The 25578-nt window shown below is 45.5% G+C and overlaps 1 protein-coding gene across 1 annotated transcript; it reads right to left on the bottom strand.

Moving 5' to 3' along the window:
- Positions 1 to 376: 376 nt before the first annotated feature.
- On the bottom strand, positions 377 to 23919 carry LOC143321692 (sodium channel protein type 4 subunit alpha B-like). Its single transcript, XM_076732234.1, has 32 exons — positions 23716 to 23919; positions 21065 to 21218; positions 20684 to 20821; positions 20448 to 20566; positions 20186 to 20275; positions 19427 to 19555; positions 18822 to 18907; positions 18448 to 18702; positions 17119 to 17182; positions 16854 to 16995; positions 16229 to 16432; positions 16034 to 16048; positions 15825 to 15900; positions 14614 to 14852; positions 12663 to 12734; positions 12469 to 12570; positions 12003 to 12359; positions 11480 to 11657; positions 10903 to 11039; positions 10643 to 10733; positions 10400 to 10554; positions 9379 to 9552; positions 8480 to 8602; positions 7687 to 7971; positions 6873 to 6926; positions 6630 to 6758; positions 5995 to 6099; positions 5457 to 5727; positions 4037 to 4646; positions 3525 to 3669; positions 3370 to 3444; positions 377 to 2527 (listed from the first exon to the last, which is right to left on the bottom strand). Exons 1-32 carry the CDS (start codon positions 23817 to 23819, stop codon positions 2372 to 2374), a joined length of 5034 nt encoding a protein of 1677 aa, XP_076588349.1. The 5' UTR covers positions 23820 to 23919; the 3' UTR covers positions 377 to 2371.
- Positions 23920 to 25578: the final 1659 nt, after the last annotated feature.

Genomic DNA, 25578 nt, shown 5'->3' with positions numbered 1-25578 from the left:
ATTGTCCAAACTCTGGAAAAGGGCAGGAACTTAAAAAAAAACAGGTGGCAGGTGATTGGATGAACCATCTGACTATCACGTTCTAACTTCAACCAATCAGATCACTGAACCATATGAGCTGTAGCTGCATGTGGAGCAGCAGTTAGAGAGGGCCAGTCGCTTCCCTCGCTGTCGTCACGCCTAAACCACGCCCATCTGTAACTGCCGGAAGTTCCTCATTGGTCGGTGATCAGAACTTGAAGCAGTTTTGTGCAGGAACGCGCAAACATTCACAGTATTCAGCATAAGAACATTTGAACTGCACAGTGCTACTGTATTGATTATTAGTGATGGATTAGTGATATCACCAGTTAAAAGAAACATCACAACCAGAAGGTTTTCTTCATTACTCTTTATTCATTTGTTTAATTTGTTAGTTTTGACAAATATAAAAACAGCAAAACGCTGCAGGATCGATGTCGACGCTGCACAACAGAGCGCCATAAAAAGGATTAAAAAAGTAAAAATGTATAAAAAAAAAAGTAAAAATGTATAAAAGCAGTGTTCACTGGTTCCCTTTGGTCTTGTTGTGATGATTAATGGTGAAACACTCGTAACCCAACACAAACCTGCACGTAACATATCAGTAAACAAACAAACAAACATGGACTCTGATGCTCAGAAACAATCAGTAAACAGGATTCTTTGACTTTCAGTCGTCCATGTGACAGGATAGAATCCGTTTTACACTGCAGGAGCGTGCGGTCAATAAGCTGCAATCAACCAATCAATTTGTTTTGTTCATGCACATACTTTGAGGGGAACAGCGCCCCCTGGTGGCCTCAGCGGTGGCTACCATAGTACAGACAGTTAACTCCTGTTAATGCTCCAGATTGAAGAGCCGCTAATCGTTTTCAACTGTGAGTGAGAAGAGATGAATTATGAGTGATTCATTTTGTTGCTTTGAAAGTCCTTTCACTTGGATGTTGGATGAAGGACACTGCAGCAGGAAATTCATTCATTCATTCATTCATACATGCTATTGTTGCTTTTTAATGCTAATGTTAGTTTTTTAATGATAAGGTTACTTTTTCATACCAACATTAAAAACGATATTGTAATAGTTCCTGAATAAACTTGTTATATTTCCAGAGTGAAGTCATAACACTTCCTGAACAAAGTTGGAATATTTTTCAGAATAAAATCAGAATATTTTCAGAATAAAGTTGTAATATTTTGAGAATGAAGTCGTAATAGTTTCTGAATAAAGTCCTAATAGTTTCTGAATAAAGTCCTAATATTTTCAGAATTAAGCCGTAACAGTTCTAGAATAACGTGCATATTTTGAGGATAAAATCACAGAATTATGAGAAAACAGCTGCATTGAAAACAAAGTGTGGTATGTTTTTAGCACTGACGACGGACGTGTCTGTTTTTATCCGTTTGCTATGAAACAAACTGTCCAACAAATGAAATGTAATCAGATAAAATGTTGAACTGAAAAAGGTTTTGTCAGTGAAATTTTTTTGGATCTCGATCTATCAGAGTTCAGACTTTTTCAGCTGTTGGACGATTGTGATGAAATGCAGTTCAGATATTCATGTTCTCCTCTGGATGAACTGTAATAGCTTTCCTCTGACTTTTCATCTAACGCCATCATCAGGTCACCATTTTAAAGTGTCCTTGACATTCCCATGAGCCTCTGACTTTGTCTTGGCTGCTAATTAGCTAATGTGAGCAAGCTAACTCGCTAAACTAAGATGGTAAACATTATTCCTGCTAAACATCAGCATGTTAGCATTGTCAATGTGAGCGTGTTAGCATGCTGATGTTAGCATTTAGCTCAAAGCACTGCTGTGTCTCAGTGGTGCCTCACTGAGCTGTTAGCATGGCTGAAGACTGGTTATTTTATCAGTAGTGTAAATGGATCCGGGAAGCAGTCACCACCTGTTTGTGGGCTGGAGGAGGGACGACCCTGATTTACAGGAAGCCCAGAAAACAACAATGGACTGACAGAGATGCAGAAATGTGTCTTAAGTCTCATCTTGACTTCATCTGAGACTCTTATATGAAAAGTTTCACCTGGTCTGGGACTAATAGCCTACAATCACAAATCACTGATAACATGATATTGATAACTGATATAAGTGTTGCTAATAACCTGGATTAGTAGCTCTCTTAAGTTTATTTGTAAAGTTTAATATCACATATTGCGTCTCAGCAGACCTCAACAAAGACTCAAATGTGTTCCAAAGCTCAGACTGAGTTCCCTCAGTGAGGAGGAGAGGAGGAAGAGACAGGAGAAACACGTCATCAGATGATAGACTCCATCAGGTTCTCATCTGACTGGAGGTTGGGGGTGTTGAGGGGAGGACCAGCATGGAGGAGAAACTCACACTAAAGCACCACCACCACCGTCCGCAGACTGGACAGCCGTCTCCTCGGTGTCTCCGTGCTGCAGGTGCTTCCTGTACGCTTTCTGGATGACCTTCGCTGCCACCTCTTCCTGTTTCCTCTGCAAGGTGCTGCTGATTGGTTCATTTGACACCTGTAGGTAACAATAATCATGTGTTGGTTTGGTTTCAGACATGACTGATGTAAATATATGCTAATATTTTGAAAGAACTGCTTATTGTCTTTTCCATGATAATAGTAGGAAAAACTAGAGTATGTAAGCATCTGTACCCTCTCTACTCTACCCGTGACCTCAGGACGGTTTGTTAAACCGAAGTCTGTTACAGGAAGGACAACCACAGTCACACTTTCAAAATCAACCTCTCCACTCTAAAACACCTGAACACTTTCGGTTCAGAGAGCTGCATATAAAGAGTCCAGTCGTCTGCATACAGGGAGATTCAGTCAGTCAGTAATCTGCTGCAGACGACACCACACACGATACACAGATCAAACGCCATTACTGACTCCTTACTGTGTTCTATTTAATGTTTTTCCTAATCAAATATTACTTTTGTGCTTTCCCTGTTTCTCTGTTTGCAGTTTTCTGTTAATGAGAAACTCATGATACAGTACTTCAGTACAAATGGCTCCTAACTGATCCTGCAAATTATCAGTCTCAGAGCTATTTTTTTTAAACTGATTAACATAAAACAAGACTAAAATTGTTATTAAACCACCATCTGGAAGTTTAGAGCTTTACTATTCACAGATTCAATTTTTACCACAGAATGAGAAGATCTGACAGCAGAATTACACAATAATTAAAGCAAATCTAATATTAAAATGGTTAACAAATGCAAACACTAGTTGCAGAGAATTGTGTAACAAACTCTGAGTGAATGTAAGCTTAAAATCAGGGGCAGATGTTAGATTACAGGTAAAAACTAAGGAACAGGACAGAACAGAACAGAATAGAATAGAATAGTGTAAAACCTTGGGCGAGTTGGCCGTCACCACCTCCTCCATTCTGGCTTTAAGAGTGTCCAACTTTTCAGAATCATCCAACACCTACAAATATAGAGTATAATAATGATAATAGTGTTAATAATGATAATAACAATGATAATAATGTGATCAGGTGATCTTACCTGTGCGGCAAGTGTGACAAAGACGTCCACACAGTGGATCTTGTCTCCAGGAAACAGAGGCAGATCCATGTGGATCAGTTTGATGGTGTTTGGTTTGGGAATCCTCAGAGGATCCCGTAGAGCATCACAGAAATCTGACAGCTTGCTGTGGAGCACAGTTCAGGCCATTAGAGCTTTTCAGGGTCCAGTGATATCTTCAGCTTGTCTCTGAGATCTCAGACAGACATTCATCATCATTACGTCATGCTGGCCCTCTGAGCTGTGGAGTTCCTCAAGGCTCAGTCCTAGGTCCACTTCTGCTTTCTATCTAACCTGGTTTGGCCAATGACACAAGACTTTATGTGTCCATAAAATCGGGGTCCATATCTCTATATGACTGTGACAGACATCGAATGTTGAATGCTTAATAACTTCCTGCATAAAAGAATCTTTTCATCATTCTTTGACTTGGAGAAAGTTATCAAAGTCAAACTTCTCCAGAGTTTACCTGCTGCTGTAAAGTCTGGACTCACCTGTACTGTATGAACTGCGAGTCCTCGGGGTCAAACTTCCTCCAGGTTTTATAAAACCTCCGGAGGTCATCGTCACACAGCACCTCGATGTCCTCTGAGTTGAAGGCCTGCAGGACGACAACGATGTATAGGTGGAGCACTAGCATGAAGGTCAGGATGACGTAGGTGGTGAAGAAGATGGTGCCTGTTAGTGGGTAGCCGCAGTCCCCTCTGACTGTCAGTCCTGGGTGCTCTATCCAGGGGTCGCAGTCCGGTGGAGTGTTCATGATGGGAAGCAGGAATACCAACCATCCAGTTGATGTACTGGTCATAAACATACAGGTCAGGCTGCTCCAAAACGTCTCAAAGTTGTACAGGTCATCGATCCCGGCCCCTTCCTTCACGTAGGGAAAGTTAAACATGCCGAGGATGGAGAAGGTGAACATGATGACGAAGAAGACGAGGCAAATGTTGAAGATGGCAGGAAGTGACATCATGAAGGCCACAAGCAGCTTCCGGATTTCCCTGGCACGACTGAGATGGAGGATACGAAGAATACGAACCAATCGGAACAAGGGCCAGAGAGCAGACGTGAACAAGTAGTGCATTATGATGTCATCCAAGAACACGCCTGAAGGGAAAGAAAGAAGTAAAGAAGTAAAGAAAGAAAGAAAGAAAGAAAGAAAGAAAAAGAAAGACATCTGAACCACCTTCTTCTCAGTTACAATGTGAAGCTGCTCATTTAGCACCTGTGTCCGGTGTTCTGGCCTTTTTTCAGTGTTTCCTGTTTGTGATTTGGGGTTTTTCTTTAGTTCACCTGGACCTGGAGCTTGCCTGGTATGGATTTTGATTCTTCCCTGCTCCCTGTTTTCGAGTGCCTTTTCTGGCTTTGACCTTTGCTTGCCTCACATCGCGTTAGCCTTTTGTACTTTTTGACTAAATTCATTGAACTGTCTTCTGCATTTGGGCCCTGCTTTGTGTATTCTTTGTTTCTCCATACACACAAACATGACAGTCTGATTCTTAAAAAAAATGTAGAAAACGTTCCAAAAAATATGAAGAAAACTCATCTCTGATTCAATGTCTACAGGAAATCTGCTGAAAATTCATGCAAATTGTTTGTTTTATACAAACTTCCTGCAGTCATTGCGGTCACTGTTTGGGTTAATCATACAGTTCAGTTGTTCTGTTATTATCACGCCGAGAACATAATAGAAAATACCCATAAAATATCTCACTTTGTCCTGTCGTCAGTTTGCCACCACAGAAAATGGGTCTTTTAAGGAACAAAGGTTGGGACATGCTGGAATGAACACTGACAGTACACAAACTAACGCCGTCACAGCGTTACACTGTGGTACAGGAGAGCAAAGGAAGGAAGTGAAAGCCTCATTTTCTGTGACAGTTTTTTTGTCGACGACATCATCATATGAAAACTTACCGAGGATGGAGCAGATGACCAATATGAAGTCGAAGATGTTCCAGCAATCGGTGAAGTAGTACCGTCCGAACGCGATGATCTTCAGAATGAACTCAATGATGAAGATGATGATAAAAAAGAAGAGGATCCAGAACATGATTACTTCTTGCTCCCAGCTCTGATCTTCTCTTTCCAGCATCAGAGGCACCATGTTCAGGAAGATCAACACCACCATGAAGACTTCAAAATACACGCTGGTCACCAGATCAAAGAGGCAAGCCCGGCACGGATTCTGAGGAGGCAGAGAGGAAGATCACATGACGTCAGAGCCCGATGAGTTTATTCTGAGCCTGACGGGAGCCAGAGAGTCCTGAACGAACGCTGTTTGTGACGAAGTTACATTTACTTTCATTTCTGAATTCACGATGATTCACAATAAGTGTAAGACACAAGAAGAGCACGTTTAAGCAACAGACAGTGACAGAGTGTGGAGCCTGAACTCTGACCTGAAGGCCACACCTGCATGGTTTGCACACAGTGAGACAGGAAGTGAACCCACCTGAGGACGGGGAGCAGGTGTCTGAGGTCTCTTGAGGAACCTCGTGTTCATGGCCTTGGAATATTTCTGCTGCTCCTCTGTCAAGAAGACATATTTCCCTCCAAAGTAAAGACAAAAAAAGACAGGAGTAAAGACAAAAGACATGAGTACACTGAATATTCATCACTGTCTCTGTCTGTCTCTCGGCCTGTCTGTCTCTCGTCCTGTCTGTCTCTCGGCCTGTCTGTCTCTCAGTCGATCTGTCTCTCGGCCTGTCTGTCTCTCGTCCTGTCTGTCTCTCGGCCTGTCTGTCTCTCAGTCGATCTGTCTCTCGGCCTGTCTGTCTCTCGTCCTGTCTGTCTCTCGGCCTGTCTGTCTCTCAGTCGATCTGTCTCTCGGCCTGTCTGTCTCTCGTCCTGTCTGTCTCTCGGCCTGTCTGTCTCTCAGTCGATCTGTCTCTCGGCCTGTCTGTCTCTCATCCTGTCTGTCTCTCAGCCTGTCTGCTCTCGGCCTGTCTGTCTCTCGGCCTGTCTGTCTCTCAGTCGATCTGTCTCTCGGCCTGTCTGTCTCTCAGTCGATCTGTCTCTCGGCCTGTCTGTCTCTCAGTCGATCTGTCTCTCAGCCTGTCTGTCTGTCAGTGAGGTAGAGAAACATATCTTGTCTCTCTGCAGGCTGTAGATGATGGCTCTGATCAGGAAGTTTAAGGAGAAGAAGGAGCTGATGCTGAAGAAGATGAAGTACAGGCTCATGTACTGGTTGGCCTCATAGACCGGCTGAGACTCCACCTACACACACACACACACACACACACACACACACACACACACACACACACACACACACACACACTGCAGTTACTGCTGATCAGTACCAGTAAAGCTAACAGTGGGTGCACTGACCTGTCTGGAGTCCACAGCTGCATACCTGAGGTCCATCAGGTCTGCTGATGCTGCCTAACAGAGAAACAACACAGAACTTCATAAAGAAAACACCGAATTTAAGTTTGTTTCCTCGTGTGAGCTTTGATGGACGTCGTCAGGCTGCACTTCACTCTCAAATCAATAATCAAAGATTCATTTCATGAGGATAAATCTGAACCTTAAAGAGTAAAATGAATTGTTGAAGTGAATCATTTAATCCAGCATCAGACTGAACACATTCACAATGAAGCAGAGATGTTTGTGTTGGTGACGGTCATCATGGAAGTGATTCAGGCTGTAAACAGTCGTCTGACATTAATGACTCAGACGCTTCTGTTTCCACCGCGGGCTGATGTGAAAGTGCAGCGGACTTTCAGGTCGCTTCTGATTTCCATCAATCGAACTCATCAGAAGGAAAACAGAATTCAACGTGACATGATGCCGTGACGATCGGAGAGTACGGAGCCGGCTCACCGGCGGCTCCTGCTGGGCTCTTTGGCGGCGTGAACGTCAGCGTGATGATATGATGGAGATTTATCAAAGGTAACAGATTTAAGGGAGCCCAGCATTGTGGATTCTACTTTTGTTTTTACAAAGATAAGGTTGAAGAGCAGGACAGAGCTTTTCCTTGATTTTTCAACATATATGTGACGAGCAGGTTTACAGCACGGTTGGCTTGTTTACATCCGCCGACAACCTGGATTCACAAACAAACAGTCCTGTTTGGTGCTTTTATTGTTTTCAGGCTCAGACTAAATCACTTCCTGTGTGCATGTTGAGTGTTCAGACTGACCAGATGCATCAGCGACTGGAAACCATTGTGCACGTTGTCATAGTTTAACTTCAGGATCTTCCAGCGGACCTCGGTCATGTTCATCATTATAAGAGCGGAACACTCGCTCTTGTTGTCCACAGCGTCGGGTAAGAAATATTCCTCTGACGTCTCATTGAAACAGTACCCAAACCTTCCAGCAAACAGATCCACACCCACTACACTGAAGAACAACCAGATGACATTAAGCACCAGCACTGCGTCAATCATGAACGGGATGGAGAGGACCAGAACCTCCACCACCACCTGCACACAGACAGGTAGAGAGTGAGACAGGTAAAGATCTGCAAACACACATGTTGACACTTTGCATCCTGGTCTAACAGAAGGTGGCTCAGAGGCACGAATCATGCAGAGAGTCTGTTGGATCTACAGTCTACAGGAGAGCTGGAGAGCTAACTGCTAGCCAGCCAGCCAGCCAGCCAGGAGTCCATCAGCTCAGCTTCAGCACACCTGTACCTGACTGAACTGTGACATCATCAGGCTGCAGTGACCTCACTGACATGTAATCAGCTGATGAGTCTATTATCTGATCTGTAATATTGATTACAAATAAAAAGAAATGTAATGCAGACACTCTGCCTGTCTAAGTTTCACGTGTATGTGTTCATTGATTAGTATGTGAACGTGTTGTTATGTGTATCTGCCCAAAGCCCTACTGTGTGTGTGTGTGTGTGTGTGTGTGTGTGTGTGTGTGTGTGTGTGTGTGTGTGTGTGTGTGTGTGTGTGTGTTTGTTTAAAGTGCACATCTCACCCTTGAGCCCTGGAAGCGAGACAGGGCCCTCAGGGGTCCCAGAGCTCTGAGAGTCCTCAAAGACTGGATAGCTCCCCATTGAGAGAATCCGAACATGTTGGCCATTAGACACACCAGGAACACCTGGAAGACACAGCACACCTGCTGAAGACATCTCGTCTCAGGTGAGTGTGATTCACTGACACCACTTGGTTCAGGTCACGTCCCATTGGTCAGCCCAGATCTCTCATTTCCTCTTATTTTGAAGTCTGTCTTTGGGTCTTTCTGCCAGAAGGCTGCTGTCCGTGTCCCCTGTGAGAGCCGAAGTTCTCAACTTGCTATTCATGATCTTTTGCTAAACCTGACAAAGTGGTTTTGGTGCCTAAACTGAGCAAACTGCGACCGGAAACTGAAAGTTAAAATAATAATAATAATAATATTAGTAAAATAAAAGTCAGCTTTGACTTTCGGTTTCACGCAGTTTCAGGTTGATACCGCTCATGTCTGGATGCTAGGTATGAATCTACAGCTAGCAGCTGGTTAGCTTAGCATAGCAAAGACTGGAAACGGAAACTAGTTTTGACCTTCGTCTGCCTCACTGCCTCACTCTGATCTCAGTCACCTGCACTGTACTTCCTCGGTCGTGACAGAAACAGTTAGCTTAGCTTAGCATAATGACTGGAAATGGGGGAAACAGCTAGCACCACACCACACCAGCAGCTCTGAAGCTCACTGATTAACACGTTATGTCTGGTTACAGGCAAATTAATGATGAGGCTAAACTGTTAAACCTGAGCAGTGATTCTTATAGTTTCCAGCCAATCAGAGGGCACGTCTCTGTGGTAAAACGACTGTAGGTTGCTTTCTGTTACAGCTATCAATATATTACCGATAATCACTGCTATTGATCAGGTTCTTACATCTAAGATGAGGAAGTCGAGCCAGCACCAGGCGTCGGTGAAGTATTTCTTGAGTCCGTAGCCGATCCACTTGAGAAGCATCTCCAACAGGAACAGGTAGGTGAACACCTGGTCTGCTGTCTCCACAACCATCTTTAAGACCTGACGCTGCGGCAGGTGAATGTCCTCAAACACCTGTTGACATACATACTCCTGTTAACACCTGGACAGGTGTGAGGGTGAGGTCACTCTGTCAGCGCTGATGTTCTCTTTGTATGTGTGATCCTGAACACTGAGCGACAGCTTCATTAGCATTTCAATCCTCTGACGCAGGGACAGGGTCATTAAACATCTACCAGATGAAGCCACATAAAGAGACAGATGGAAAATAAAATCAGGGACAGAAAATTAACGATAATAATAGTGAAAATACGGGAAGGCTCAGTAGTTTCAGGCCTGTATCAGGAAGTCAAAGCTGGTTAAAAGCTAAAGTGCAGAGATACGTTTTTAGCAGCGTCCCTCATATCTACAGGTTGTGTGTTCCAGAGCTTTGGGGCGTGAGGTCGATCAAGAGACCTCGCAGCTGGAGGCTGCTTTTACTGATTTTAACAACCTGTGGTGACCTGAGGACTGGACCATGTTTACACTCCTCTCTGGGACAGACTGAAGGTCCTCCCTCGCCCCGTTTGGCTGCCTGCCTGTTGGCCTTTGCTTCATTCATCTTGTTTTATTTGCCTTGTGAAGCTGTTTGTAACATCTTTGGAAAATGTCTATACAGTATGAATGAAGTTTGTCATATTACAATCAGACAGGAACACATTAAAAATCGCTGAGTGAATTTGCCAACAGTAATATGAAAGACAGCATCGCTGGGACGTGGTAAAGTTAACCCTGAGCGGTGTTAACGGTGTCGACCCACGTCCTGTGACTGTTAACGGAGTGAGATGAAGATGTTCTGACCCAGCTGACGGGCTCAAATCTGATTCATGTGTCCATGAATATTCTGTGATATGTATCCTGATGTTGGCATGTTTGTGTTTACCAGAGCTAGACTGCTCAGCAGGATGATGAGGATGATGAGGAACTCGAAGTATTTGTTTCGTACGATGAAGAAACAGCTTCTCCTGAAGTTAGACCAGACCCTCCCTCCGCCCTGGGACGTGTCTATATCCAGGAATGGACAGCAACGGTAGCACTCTGAAACATGCACACAGAGACCTATCAGAGCTGTGATTGATCACTGATCGGCTTCTCCTCTTCATCATTTCAGCAGAAAGAGTCATACTGTCACCGCAGCAGTCCTCAGGTGTGTTTCCGTTATGACCTTTGGTGTCTGCGTCCTGCTGGATGTCCAGATGTTTCTGCACGCCGTCACACTGAAGAATCACGACCAAAAGGTTGAACGCACAGAAATGAAGTTTGTCATTTTGTAATTTTATTATAAATTATTAAAGAAGAAAATAAGACTGAGCACTTTTCGTGTGGATACTTCAGGCGTGAATCTGCCCACAGCTGCACGTTGCAATAGCATAAAATACAGTTTACTTTTTTCTCTTTTTCTTCATTTTCAGGCATCTTCACTTCAAAGTCGACCTCAGCCGAGGCGATGGGGACCCTCTGCTCTGAAGTCAGTAAGCTCAGGGCCAGGTCGTCCTTCTTGTTCTCTTCATGACTGTCAGCCACTGACGGTCAAAAATGCAACCAGAGAAAAATCAGATCAAAGTACGTTCACTCATAAAATCTGAGATTTATATGCAACGCAAATCCAAAACCTTCAGTGACCACTGATTTTTAATGCTTTCATCCAAAAATGAAAACAATTAAAATTCAAACGGGGCTGAAAAAAGCTGAAACATGCTGAACTCTAAGCTAAAGGTAACACAAGCTCTGTTTAATTAATGTCTTTAATGAATTGAAAAATGTGTCAAACATTATTTGAAATTAACCTCATAAAGCAATGAAAACAAATATCTATTCACTGAAAAGTCCAGATGCTGGTCAAAAGACTGTATCTCACCAAACAGCAGAAGGTGGGCTGGTCTCGAAAATATGAGAAACAAAATCAACACAAAGTTATGATAAACAAATTCAAGCCTTGCTCTCGTTCCAGGTGTGCTCCTACCTGTGTGGTCAAGGCTGACATTTTTCTTCTTTCCCTGCAAAGTACAGATGTGGTCCAGGATCCAGGTCTTGACCCGGCTCACGGCGATGTGCAAGTCGTTTTTTCTTTTTTCTTCTGGACCTACCAGATTATCACTGTTGAACGAGGCCAGCAACAAGGTCAGGAACAGATTCAACACCTGAAACAAGACAAGAAACACATTTAGGACTTGAAACCAGACCTGTGGACCTGTGACAAGGTTAGGAACAGATCTGAAACAAAGCCAGGGAGAGATTCAGGAATAAATTCAGAACCTGTGACAAGGCCAGGAACAGAGTAGGGACCTGAAAGAAAGGCCTTGAACAGATCCAATACCTGCAAGAATACTAGGAACAGATTCAGGACATGGAAACAAGACAAACAAGCCAGAACCCCCAACTTGTGGCCGCGGGCCTGGATCTGTTCGTAGCTAGTGCTGACATCGCACTCTGGATGGTAAGTGATGTACAGGAAGCAGACTCAGTGTCTACCTGCAGGGACTCACCAGAAGGTTTACGATGACCACGACCATCATGAAGAAGATCAGACACGTGGCCTGACCTGAGACCTCCATGCAGTCCCACATGCACTCGATCCACTGTCCAGAAAAAATCCGGGCAATCAGGAGGAAGGTGTTGAAGAAGTCGGTCATGTGCCAGCGGGGAAGCTCGCAGTCCTGTGCGATGCGACAGACGCAGTCTTTGTAGTCCTGCTGGAACAGCTGCATGCCGGCCGTCGTGAAGATGAAGACCATGATGAGCAGTAGGAGAATCAGGTTCTTCAGTGCTCTCAGCGAGGTCCAGATGATCTTTATGTAGGTGTGGAAGGACGGCCACCACCTGGCCAGCCTGAACACTCGCAGCTGCACAGGACACAGGTTAGGAAACAGACCGAGACCAGCGTTATTCGTATTTAATTATGCTATTTGGTCATTTTAGTGATGATGATGGTGACGATGTCGTCACACTGACCAAATAGAAAAGGCGCAGTACACTCAGGCCCTCCACATCAGCCAATGCCAGCTCCAGCAGACTGAGGAAGACGATGATGCTGTCAAAGATGTGCCAGCTCACCTGTAAACATGGCAACAGAGCAGTCACACACACACGCTACCAGTGGAACAGCCGTCGATCACCACTGAGCCGGTAACAGATAAGAGTTTGACCTGGAAGTAGCCGTATGGGTCCATGGCCACAAGTTTGAGGACCATCTCAGCTGTGAAGATCGCTGTGAAGACCTGAGAGAGGTCAGAGGTCAAAGTTAGAACACTGCTGTCACTACAGGCAGCCGGAGCGGAGACGAGAGGTCAAAGTGCCAGCAGGTCACATGACTCGTCATTGTGCTTTATTAAAACAACACTTCACTCAGTTTAGTCGTCTTTCAGCGAGGCGGCAGAGGCCCACCTGTTCACACCTGTCTGCTTTCAGATACCAGCATGAAAATACGTTTTCCATGGACACACACAGTCGGCACAGTGTAGTCTGTCTGTCGGTTCAGTCATTCGACCGATTGAGAGAAGTGAACATACTTTCATCTCAAATACAACCGATTCCCAAAAAGTTGGGACGCTGTGTTAAACATAAATGAAACAGAATGTGATCATTTGTCGATCCTCTACGTCTACGTATCGAAATCAGCTCAAAGTCAATATATTTAATGTTCTTCCTCATCAGCTTCATTCTGTAAATATCTGCTTACTGTGAATCTGATGCAGCAACACGTTTCACAGACTGGGAAAGAAGTGAAACGCTCCAAAACACCTGTTTGGAACATTCATTCATTCATCTTCTATACCTGACTATCCCTTTCGGGGTTGCGGGGGGGCTGGAGCCTATCCCAGCTGTCAACGGGCGAGAGGCGGGGTACACCCTGAACCGGTCGCCAGTCGACAATTTAGAGGACAATTTAGAGTCACCAATTAACCTAATAAGCATGTTTTTTGGTCTGTGGGAGGAACCCACGCATGCACGGGAAGAACATGCAAACTTCACACCGACCCGGGGATCGGACCGGATCGAACCGGATCGATCGGGGGTGTTCAGCGTGGGAGCAGCTGCTTCCATGAGTATTTTCCTCATTCTGTATTTTACCTGTTTCTTTAATGGATGCATTTCTTCATCTTTAGTTCAGTTGGGACCAATTCAATGAAAGAAAACTCCAATTCCATCTGCAGTAAGTTGTATTTGGCAGTATGACTCCATTCTGGGAATCCTATAGTTGGAAAGCTTAAGGCATGAAGAGCCGCAGCAAAGACCCCCAATCCACCACACCAGCCAAACCTGCGCTTACATGGAAGAGCCAGAATTGTTCGGTGTCGGAGATGCTGGCCCCACTGAGGATGAAAATGGTCTAGCTGTGCCAGGAAAAACGCATGGGTGCAGAAGCAGACTCTGGAGTTTGATCCTGGAGTTCATGTTGGAAAGCACCAATTATTCTCCAGGTCCACAGAGTTGGCTGCTGGGAACCAGCTGAGCCATCAGCTGATGAGGGTCGCCTTAAGAACGGCTGCTTTGAGCTGATGTTGCTGGGATTCTGAGCTGAGCTTGAGTTCCATGAAATGCCTGTACGAACACGATGCTGAGTTTCTGACAATTCAACCAGGAGAGTTTCACGTCTGTCACAAACCGTCAGCCACTGACTCTGAACGTGAGGAACATGAAGCAGACTGGAACTGACAGGAAGCTGAAATATCTCCCCACACTTCACAGCTGTATGACAAACACGTCCAGTAGGGGGCAGTGTCATATTGGACGGACAATGACAAGATGGACGACCATCTTGAAGACGAGTTTATTTTCTTGCTGTGTTCGAAGATGTAACTCAAATGTAACTACGCCCAAACTGAAAGAAAATAGAGAGAAAACCTCCCCACAGGAAGTTGAAACCTGTCAGTTTGCATGACATTCTGCATTACATGTGTTTGAGAGTCACTGTCTGTCTGTCTGTATGTCTGACTACCTGTCTGTGTACCTGTTACCCAGTTACCCATAACACCCTTCTTCTGTGTGTGGGCTCATAAAGACGTTCAGGTCTACCTCTGAAGAATTATTTCATAAACTAGACAGAAACCTGCTTCCTGTTTAGTTTGCAGCTTTAGACTTTTCTTTAACACTGACCAGGTGAGCGACAGACAGGTGCATTTCCATTTCCATGCTCAATGGATAATGCTCCATGGAAATGAAGATGATGTTGACGATGAGGCAGATGACGATCACGAGGTCGAAGAATGGGTTCATGACGAATGTGCCGAGCCACTGTTTGAGCCAACGCCAACAGCCACAACAGTTCCACTTCAGGAAGAGGTCGGCCAAGATGGAGCAACACGGTGGACACGAGCTCCGACCCTCCCCGGACTCTGAAACACACAGCTGATGGTGAGACCAGCTGAAGGCGTCACACACTGTGAAATCACACCTGATTTAACTCAATGCTGCTTGTTCTTTGTTCTGGACTGCTTGATTCTCGCTCTCTTCTTCAAATTTGCCATAATCAGATCAGTTGTTGACATTAATTTGCACATGCAGAACACTTACAGAAAGGAAAGCATGAAAAGAAAAGTCTTAGAGGAACTTTCATGTGATCATAGGTTGTTCGTATTCATGTAACATTAAATTCAGATGGAGGGCCGGAGATGAAAACCACAATGGACGAGATGAAGGAAAGTTCTTACTGTGCTGGTTTAGATGAAATTCTGAGAGAAAGGTAAAAACAGAAACTCAGATCACATGTTGGATGTGACCTTTACGTGATGAAGCGATTTTTCAGCTGAACTGAAAAATTTGCTGCTGTTGAGGCAGCAGATAAAACAACTAGCTGCTCCTTCAGACGTCGTTCTGCTCGAGAAAATAAATGAAAACAGACAAAAGTTTGGAGGAAAACAACAACAACCGCTCGCAGAGGTCCACTGAAACGCCTCTAAAGACGAGGATCCTCAAGAAACACTGAGTGGTTTTGGTGCTCGATAAAAGCTCCTCGTGGTTTCTTGACTTGATCGATTTGAGCGACTGTAAACGACACAAAACATCTGCATCTGAATTTGTGTTATTGTGTTTCCTGTGCAGGAAATCACTTCCTGCCCTCCATCTGCAGTTCGCACCACAACAAAAGAGTGACGTGACATCATCTGCAAACAACCTATTAAGACAGGCCTAGAAAGAGAGAGTGTGTGTGTGTGTGTGTGTGTGTGTGTGTGTGTGTGTGTGTGTGTGTGTGTGTGTGTGTAGGGGTGTTCAGGGAGCTTCAGTTTTAAACGTGTTTGCATCATGAGGACTGTTTGACGGTCAGACTTTAGGGGTTCGGGAAGGCAAAGACAAACGTGTGTGTGCACCTTCTGTGTGTTCTTCCTCGTGGCTCGTCTTCGTTTCACCATCTTGTTTCTCGGAGACGTCTGTCCTGCCAGCTGCCTGCGTATTGATGCGACACACGAACAGTCAGTTTGTGTGCAAAGCTGCCAGACAGATGAACTCATCCTCAGTTATGTCCTGCTCACCGACCAGGGACTGATCCTGGATCAGTTCATTGATTCTGATTATTTACCTGTTGATTATTTGGCTGGATGGGGACAGAAAATCCAAAGTCGGTTGATAAATCCAGTTAATTATTGAACTTCTAACATATGAAGAAATATTGAGTATGAACTAAATGTTATGTGTGATATTAAAAAGGTTACAAGTGAAAGAAGAGAAACTGTTTGTGACACTCGTGAAGACGACGACTACAGAATGATCTCACCTCCTCTTCCTCTCTCGTCTTCAGCGCCTGCAGGATCTGTCTGAACTCCTCTTGGTTCCGTTTGGCCTTGGCCACGCTGGGCTCCTCCCACTCACTGGATGTCATGGTAACCACTGCCAGAAAGAGGCTGAGGAGGCAGAAACAGCCGGGGAAGACGACGAGCATGAAGAAGATCAGGAAGGATCTACCTTCTGCTCGTAACGTCTGTGGACAGGTGAGCAAGAGACAGGCAGACAGACAGGTGAGAGGAAAAACAGGCAGGTGAGCAAGAGACAGGCAGACAGACAGGTGAGAGGAAAAACAGGCAGGTGAGCAAGAGACAGACAGGTGAGAGACAGACAGGTGGAGACAGACAGGTGAGAGACAGACAGGTGGAGACAGACAGGTGAGAGAAAAACAGGCAGGTGAGCAAGAGACAGACAGGTGAGAGACAGACAGGTGAGAGAAAAACAGGCAGGTGAGCAAGAGACAGACAGGTGGAGACAGACAGGTGAGAGAGACAGACAGCATCTTTCTCCTGACTAATCTGCTGATCAGAAATCTATTTAAAGTGATTTCACATGTGGCATCGGAGAATATAGCTAAACCAGTTAAACCAGTTGGTGTACTGGGACCAATTACTGACCAACATCACCAGGTTTTCCCAGAAGTCCTGAGTCATCAGTCTGAACATAGACAGCAGAGACCAACCAAACGAGTCGTAGTTGGTGTAGCCGTAGTTGGGGTTTGCTCCCCCTCTCATGCAGGTGAAGCCCTCCGGACAGGCCCTGAACACATCATCAGACATTATGATGATGATGATGATGATGATGATGATGATGATGATGAATATTGTTGTTATTCTCATCATAATATTCATGTGTGTATTAGAGGCAGCCCTGTGAACGTACCCAGCATCAGACCTGTTTCCACACAGCAGAGCGTCCAACTGGCCAGGCAGGTAGTAATGGTTATCTATCAGAGAGAGAGAGACAGGCGGCAGAGAGACAGACAGATGTTAGAGCTGGACGAAGTCAGTCTTCTGCTCGTGTCATCTTCTTTTTAACGTGTCACCTGCAGCTGTGGGTTCAATTCAAATACAAGTAGAAGAACAAGAGACAGGTAGATGTGAGGCCGTGATGAGCTCCATGAGGTGATGAAGACAGACAGACAAGAGACAGACAGACCATCTACAGGACACAGGACTGTCTGCGGCGTGGGGGCCCTGCAGGGACCAGTCCTGGCTCTCGTCCTCTTCACCTTCTACACTGCAGACTTCAAACTCACAGCCAGCAAACTGCCCCCTGCAGAAGTCCTCTGAAGACTCGTCAGCCTCACCCCGGATGGGGACGACAGGAAGTCAAGAGAGCTGACCCAGGGACGTGTGGCGTCAGCAGAACTGCCTACATGTCAGTGCAGGGAAACAAGAGCTGGTGGAGGACGTCTGCAGGTGCAGAGGCAGGCAGGCGGCAGCCATCTTCTATGGAGCAGCATCCCGCTGCTGACCGCTCCACCAAGGACGCCATCTCCTCCGCTCTCCACCTGAGCCTCGCTCACCTGGAGCAGAAACACTCGTGTGCTGTTTCTGGACTTCAGTTCAGCATTCCCCCACCCCCCCACCCCCCGTGTAATTGGCTGCTTGATTTCCTCACTGAAAGACCTCAGTCAGTGCGTGTCGGACAGAACACCTCGCGTGTCATCACCCTCAGCACGGGCTCCCATCAACACTGCTCCCAGTTGACCACACTCACCCAAAATGACTCATTCACTCATGTGCAGCATCAGTGGACACTAACCTGTGTACTATCAACACTTCCTATGTGCAGTAATGTGAATTAAACCGCTGTCCGTTTTACTTATTTTGTTTATTTCTGGATCATATCTTCCAAACAGAGGTTTTGTCTGATGAACCCAGGACCCAAACGGCGGCTCGTGACAGGGCGAGCTGTTTTTGAAAGGCGTAAATGGGATGTTTCTGCTGGCCTCACGAACAGATTTCACTCAGGTGAAAGCTGCAGGTGTTTATCGTTATGATGTTCTGTCACACCTGAGAAACACCTTAGATAGATGAACAGATTAGTTCTTTGTGTGTGAGATGCTTCTCTGATTCAGCTGATTTTACGTTTGACATTTATAACTGAACATCTGTCATATTTAATGTTGATCAATGAGTTTTGATCCTGGAAAATACAAATAACAAAATATCTATCAGTCACTAAATATCACCATTGCCAACGTACCTTTATTCATTTTGAACTCGTTGAAATCAAAAGCAGTGATTTCGCTTCCGCTGTCATAGTACACAGGGGTGGTGACGGAGTCGGAGGTCAGGTTGCTCAGCGACCACGGGGTGATGATACATTTCTGCTTCAGACCTCCCATGAAGAGCTGCATACCGACAACAGCAAAGACACTGAGAACGAACACCATCAGGACGATGATGCCGGCAAGCCTCTTCGCTGATTGGACGAGAGCTCCAACAGTCATCCTCAGACCTGAGAGAGAGGGGCGGTGAGATAAACACAGACTTTCAGCAGCTTCATGTATCTGCCTTAACCACACACACACACACACACACACACACACACACACACACACACACACACACACTGACCTGAGGTCAGTGGGATGAGCTTCAGCACTCGAGGAACTGTCCTCAGCACAGACAGTTTCCCGAAATGTACAAACTCTGCCAGATATCTGAAACACAGAAACACACCATCATCATCTTCAACACCATCATACCAACATCATCTTCATCATCAACACTTTGAAGTGAAGATTTCTTATCGGAAAGTCAATCAAATGACTACAAAAAGACACAAAATGGACGCAAATAGACAAAAGAATGACCACAAAGAGATGACGAGGAGGTACAAGGAAATGCAAAACGTTGACAAAAAGACGTAAAATGATTACAAAGAAACACAAAACAGCTACAAAGAGACACATTAACAACCACAAAGAGATACAAAGAAACACGAAACAGAAACAAAAAGACCTAAAACAGCCACAAAGAGACACATTAACAACCACAAAGATGTTTAGAAGATTCTGAAGATTTTGAAACCCTCAGTCTGATCAGATGTTTGTATCAAGCTCCCGTCTCCTCTGTCATGTTTGTCTTCCGTCTCATTTGGTTTGAACGCTTGAAATCTCTCTGAGCATGAAGTCTATGATGAGGAGGTGTATGTCAGATTATGTATTATTGAATATTACGCCGTGCTGATGACCACGACGTCCAGCCAGTTCCAAGGGTCTCTGAGGAAGGTGAAGTGTCCGACACAGAAGCCTTTGCCCATGACCTTTATGATGGTTTCAAAGGTGTAGACGGCGATGAAGACGTATCTGTTCAAAGAAAAAAACACCACAAACACTGAAGTATTACAGATTTGATCCTTTTCTCTGTTTTATGTCACAGTAAACGGAATCTTTCTGGACTTCTGGTTGGTACCAGATGGTGTGAGGAGCTTTTAAAGGTCACTTCTCCATTAAATATATTCCGTATGTCAAATATGAGTTACTGAAACTATCATCTGATCAGTAAAAACACACCCTGAACTGATTTCTGTGGCTGTAATGAAGACTGCAGCCTGTAGGGGGCGTCAACAGGACTCATGTCAAAAATACTTTTCTTCTTTTATTCTATGTGACTGAATCAAAGACAAAACACTGTGTTTCATTTTCTGCAGGCAGAGATTCAATCAGGGCTCAGCGGAGGTCAAAGTTCAAGGTGCTTGAATTTGACTCTTTGTCTTCTCTGAGGAGACGGCTTTGTGGACCATGAATGTCCGGCACTGAGGACACACTGGCTCTTTGTCTCTGACCCCTCAACTTTAAAATACTTTTAAACACAGTTTAATGCCGTCACTCTTCTTCTGTCATTTCCAGACAACGGCAGCTGATCAGCGCTTCCTGTTTTTCTGCAGTGAAGTCCCATCAGTGTGTGTGTGCGTGTGTGTGTGTGTTTTAACTCACTCTGCAGTCTTGATCCACGCTGGAGGATCGTGCATCGTCATGAACACACAGTTGATCAGGATCGTCACTACGATGAACAAACTGAAGAAAGTTTTGGTTTTAAGGAAAAACAAAACGCGTCTCAAACCCAGACTTCACTGAAATCTAGTTTACAGTCACAAAAATGCAGTGCAATCGAACCACGAGCACAAAGAGACGTGAAACACCTGCTGGTTTCACTGACCAATCAGGGAGGAGTACAGTGTGACATCACAAAGGATATGAGTGATTGAGGATCTTGATGGCGGCGGTCCTCAGCGGACTGGACACGCTCAGCAGGCAACAGGCCGGCTCAGCATTAAACCTGTGGATGATGTTTCCTCTACTGAGCGTGATGAAGGTCTACAGGTGAGACACAGGTCAGAGGTCAGAGGTCAGGGGCTCTAAAAACACACTGAAGACAGTTTGATGAGAATCTTTGAGAAACCTGATTGAAACTATAAAGAAGAGGAGAGAGACCTCCTGTGATTGGTAGTAGGGATCCAGCTCCTCCAATGGGGTGTTGAGAAGCTTAGGGGGCGGGTCACCATAGAAGAATGGGAGGGGCTTCCCGGCCTCCAGCTCACTGGCTGGTTTGAGCCTGTCTTTCTCCAACACCTGTCAACCCCAGAGCCAGCCAATCAGAGGGGAGAGTTTGGTTTCACACCATGAATTTTCACATAAAGTAACATTTGAAAAACTTTGATGGAAGTAGAAGTTAAGTCAAACTGTCAGGTGGGTTTGGTTAACAAGTTAAACAACAATTTTAGGATTTCTGAGGTTCCTTTAATGTAGCGCATCTTCGTCGTTCTGTATTGATTCTTGTTATTGACAGCTGAACAGAGATTATGATGTTTGTACCTCTTTGTTCTTCTTCCTGCTCTCTCGCTTCTCCTCGTCTTCGTGTCCTTGTGTGAAGCGCCTGAAGACGTCTCTACCAACAGGGGGCAGCAGAGACGCCATCCTGGTATTCTGCAGCGCAGCCCGAACTCCGCTGTTGCCTAGCAACCGTCTCCTGAGGAGACACCGGCACAGGATTGGTGGACTGACTCTAACACGACTACATAGAAGAATCCATTTCTAAAGAGTCTGAAGGATTCTGACTGTGATCAGATTTTATTATTGTGGACTGAGAGTAATTCTTGTTTTTAGCTTTGAGGTCACATTCCATGATGATGATCCTCATTCTGATCGATGAAGAGCACGAACGAAGGCTGAACTCCGTTTATGTCCAGTTTCAGATCGCTGCTTTGAGCGCGCTCAGCGAAACACGGCATTCATTCACTGTTACTGATCACAGCTGTGTCTCACATGGAGAAGAGGACAAACGCCTCCGGCAGTGGTAGCAAACTGCAGCCCGCGGGCCGAATCTGGTCCTCCAACAGAAACATCTGATGAAATCATCAAGGATGAAAAGGAGAAGCTTTACGAGCGCCACGTCAGCCTGCGAGTCTTCATCTGACAAACATCCATGTGACCAGAAACAGGCTGCGACAGCGCCACCTGCTGTTAGATCACATCATACAAAAACACTCCTGTCAATGTGCTGAACAGAGCGGCGCATAAAGGCCTTGTTCTAGACATTTGACAACAACGCTGTGTCTGTCTGTCTGTCTGTCTGTCTGTCTGTCTGTCTTCAGAGCTTTGACAATAGATGATAGATAGAAATGTCAATAGAATAGACAATAGATGTCTCTCTGTGGCATCAGGAGGAGACACACAGACAGGTGACAGATTCAGGTAAAATCCTGAACAGATGAGCGGGTGGATGAATCCAGATGTTGAGCAGGCTCAGCTCATATTGTCTTTGTCTGAAGATGGCCGGAAGACAACATGTAAGTGACTCTGAAAGAGGGCTGATTGTTGGGGCCCAGACGGCAGCTGGTCAGTGTCTCAATAGGAACAGTAGCTCCAGTGACATCTGCATCAGATCTGCTTGACAGATGTCAGCGGACGGGGTCGGAAACTGTGGTGGACAGATCGTGCCTGATGGCCGTGACGCTCGTGCGTTCGTGCGATCTGTGAGGAAGAACAGAAGAGGCTCTTCCTCAGTGCAGGATGTAATCAGACTCTTACAAACAGGGCTGCAGAGCATAAAGACCTCGTTCCACAGCTGAAAGCACATCTGAGAGTTCAGCCGTGTGAAAACGGGTCTACACAGATGTGGGAAACAGTGATCTGGTCATGACTCATCCTTCATGTGTGGCGAGCACACGGAGAACAGTCCAGGCCTGAAGGCTTGAGCCCTTCAGTCAGGGGGTCCGGCGGCTCTGTTCTGCTGTGGGGGGGACATTTCTGTCCTGATGGGAGTGGTCTCCTACAGGATGCAAAGGTTTTAGGACCGACGTGTTCGACAGCGCCCTCCACCGCCATCGTCAAAACACCAAATGCAGGAGGACTGCAGTTCATCCCGTCCAGTGAAAAGCACGTATCTCCAGACGTGATGAAGGATGAAGAGTTCCTTCATGTCTGCAGAAACTTCTCCTCCTTCTTCAGCTCAATAAACTCTTTAAAAAGCCTCTTGGATCAGCTGAAAATGCGTCGTCACAAAGCTGAAAACAGCCTGTTTTTCTGAGCTCAGGAAAAGTCTACTGATACTTAAATATTTTTACTTCAGTACACATTTGAATGCAGGACTTTTAGACGTAGTGGAGTATTTTCACAGTGTAGAATTAGTCATTGTTCTTCGTTCACGACTATATACATCACGTAGAAAGTGTTCCACCAAAGGAAACGCAGTGTTCCTTCATGTGCTCTCAGCTCAGAGCGTTGACCCAGTGTTTGTGTCCAGAGATCTGACTGTAGGTGGCGCTGTCCTGTGTCTGTCTGTGTTCGTTCAGCCTGTTCTTGGTCACATGGGTGTTTGTCAGATGAAGACCTCGCACGCTACAACGCTGAACTAATAAAAACTTGGGATGCTGCAGATTTCAATGTGTTTTCCTTTGCTGGTTTGGTTTTTGTGCTGCAGCTGCCTCTTAACATTCACCCAACAGCAGCAGAAGGAAACACATTGATTTACAAACATTATTTCACATTTTCTTTTGACCAGTTTCTGGAAAGTTTGAGCTTCGTTTGGGTGAAACCTGACAACAACAGCTGCATCAATGATTAATGTTCATTTTCCAGGCTGAAATGTCAAACGCTGGCTCGTTCCAGCTCCTCAAACATCAGGATCTTTGTCAGTTGTGAGAGTAACTGAAGAGTCTTTGAGCTTCAGACTCTTTCTGAAGACGTTACTTTGGGCTTTTTTTAGAGACTAAAGGATTAATCGTGAAAGTAATTTGTGGATGAATCAATAATGAGAATAATGTTTAGCTGCTGCAGAGTGTCTGTTTCTCTGGTCATGTGGTCACTGAAGTGAAGTGATGCTGCTGGTCTCTGCTGTGATGGACCTCAAACTGACCTCCAGCCATCACACAGAGCAGCTCTCACCCGCTGACGCGCTCAGCACATCGAAGTTTCAGCAGTTTAAATTCTGCATTTCGTGTTTCTGGATTTAAAATCAGACTTACAGCTGCGAAGGACGAAGTCTCAGCTGATTGGCTGCCTCGAGAAGCGCCCCTCTCTCCTTCTTGCTCCTCCAAAACTCAAAAAATGACATTTTTCTGCTCGTCATGGCTCAGGTTGTCCTCTGCATCCACCTTTGACCACCTGTCCTCACTACCTGTCTGTCTGTCTGTCTGTCTGTCTGTCTGTCTGTCTGTCTGTCTGTCCTGATGAGTCTTGAGTAGTCTGCCACTCCTTGTTTCTCTCCACTGTTTTTATCTTCGAACAGCGACCAGAGCCACACATCTGCAGGGTTGGCTCATCGCAGCCTCCAGTGTCAGCCATGTTGTCCTGATGCCGTCGCTATGGAAACGGCGATGACTCCCGTCTGTGAGGTTGTTGTAACTGCAGGTCTTCATGTCTCTTCGCGTCTCTTCGTGTCTCTGCCTCCCCCGCAGTCCGTCCGCCTGTTCTCCATCTTCAGGCTTCACTGTACCGCTGCCAGTGTCACTTCCTGTTGTCCACATATCTTCACCAGAACATTGTAATCAGTTCCTGGAAACACACACACACACACACACACACACACACACACACACACACACACACAGCTCAGACAGAGAAGAAAGGACACAAAGCGAGGTCTGTTTGCTAATGAGCTCTTGGGTATGTTTTCTGTTCAGCCTGAATGGAGAAAAACTTTATTTCACTGCCAACGTTCATCTGTTCAGCGCAAGCACACACACAGTACACACATCAAAGCTCAGTGCATGCTGTGGGCTGCATGTGAGCAACGTGAGCTAAAGGTGGGAAGCATGTTGGCTAAGTGCTGACAGCATGTGGGTCAAATGTCCCACACAGCAGAGACATCTGACCAGGTTTGGCATGACGCCGGCACAGCTGGCGTTCAATCGGCGCTGGCATGAGACAAATGAGCCGAACACGGTCCAGGTGTGACAGAGGTGGCTCCGCGTTTAAGGCGGCAAACCAGATACGGACTGCTTGTTGAGTGTAGTATTTGGCCCAGGTGTCAAATTAGGACTGTGGGCCACAAACATACGTTTTGTGAGCTTCGTGTGGACGATATGCGAGGCAAATATTGACATTGAGCTGAATGACAAAGTGCACACCCTCCATTCCTTTAAAGAAAAACTTTTACCAAGGAAGAAAGGGGCAGAAAGCTCAGGAAGGCAACATCTGGAAAATCAAACCAACGTTACGGGGGTGAACTTACTTGTTTATTTGGGGCTTAAAGTTACGCAAGACTGTGAAAAGACTGTGACAAACAGACCGGGTCACATGACCTCCTCCGCACCATGGAGACCTGCAGAGGACAGACTACACAAACTCAGTGGACCAGACAGCATTCACACCATTAGGAGAAGGACACAGAGAGAGAGAGAGAGGCAAGAGGAGAAGCCAAATGGACGAAGATCCTCATCCAAACATCTGGAATGAGGCTCCCACAGCCAGCAGGGAAAGGAAATGTCTCTCAGCAGGACAAAGCCAAAAACCTCCTCAGGGGGCGCCGGGAAGCTGAAGGGAAAGCAACAGTGAGCTCTTGTTACGGCCGAGAGACGTGAGGAGCATGTGAACCAGACTTTACTGAGGAGCTGACCACCAACCAATCACTGTGAAACATCTGGCAGAGCGACATCTTTACTGTGTTACACTATCATCAGAAATTCAAATTATACAGAAACTCGAGTTTGGCGCTTGCCTGTCTTTGTTTTTTCTTTTTATGTCGTGTTTCGTAACCTCCAGTCAAACATGGAGTGATCTCTGGATTTGATGGCTTTCTGAAGAATTCTCACACTTGTTTTGTGATGTTTGAAAGCTGTCCGCAGACACACATACGTCTCTCCCATAAGGAGCTGAGCTCTGATGCT

This window comes from Chaetodon auriga, chromosome 6, assembly GCF_051107435.1.
Source record: "Chaetodon auriga isolate fChaAug3 chromosome 6, fChaAug3.hap1, whole genome shotgun sequence".
NCBI classification, from domain to species: domain Eukaryota; kingdom Metazoa; phylum Chordata; class Actinopteri; order Chaetodontiformes; family Chaetodontidae; genus Chaetodon; species Chaetodon auriga.
Note: the sequence above shows the minus strand (reverse complement) of the source record. Positions and strands in the feature narration are given on the sequence as shown.

What these genes read in the sequence shown, in the direction of transcription:
- LOC143321692 (XM_076732234.1), bottom strand. Translation starts at nt 23,819, where the DNA reads ATGACGAGCAGAAAAATGTCATTTTTTGAGTTTTGGAGGAGCAAGAAG. An exon ending in AGACTTCGTCCTTCGCAGCT is followed by an intron (nt 21,219 to 23,715) that starts GTAAGTCTGATT and finishes GTGTCTCCTCAG; the next exon opens with GAGACGGTTGCTAGGCAACA. An exon ending in GTCGTGGTCATCAGCACGGC is followed by an intron (nt 18,908 to 19,426) that starts GTAATATTCAAT and finishes TCTGTGTTTCAG; the next exon opens with ATATCTGGCAGAGTTTGTAC.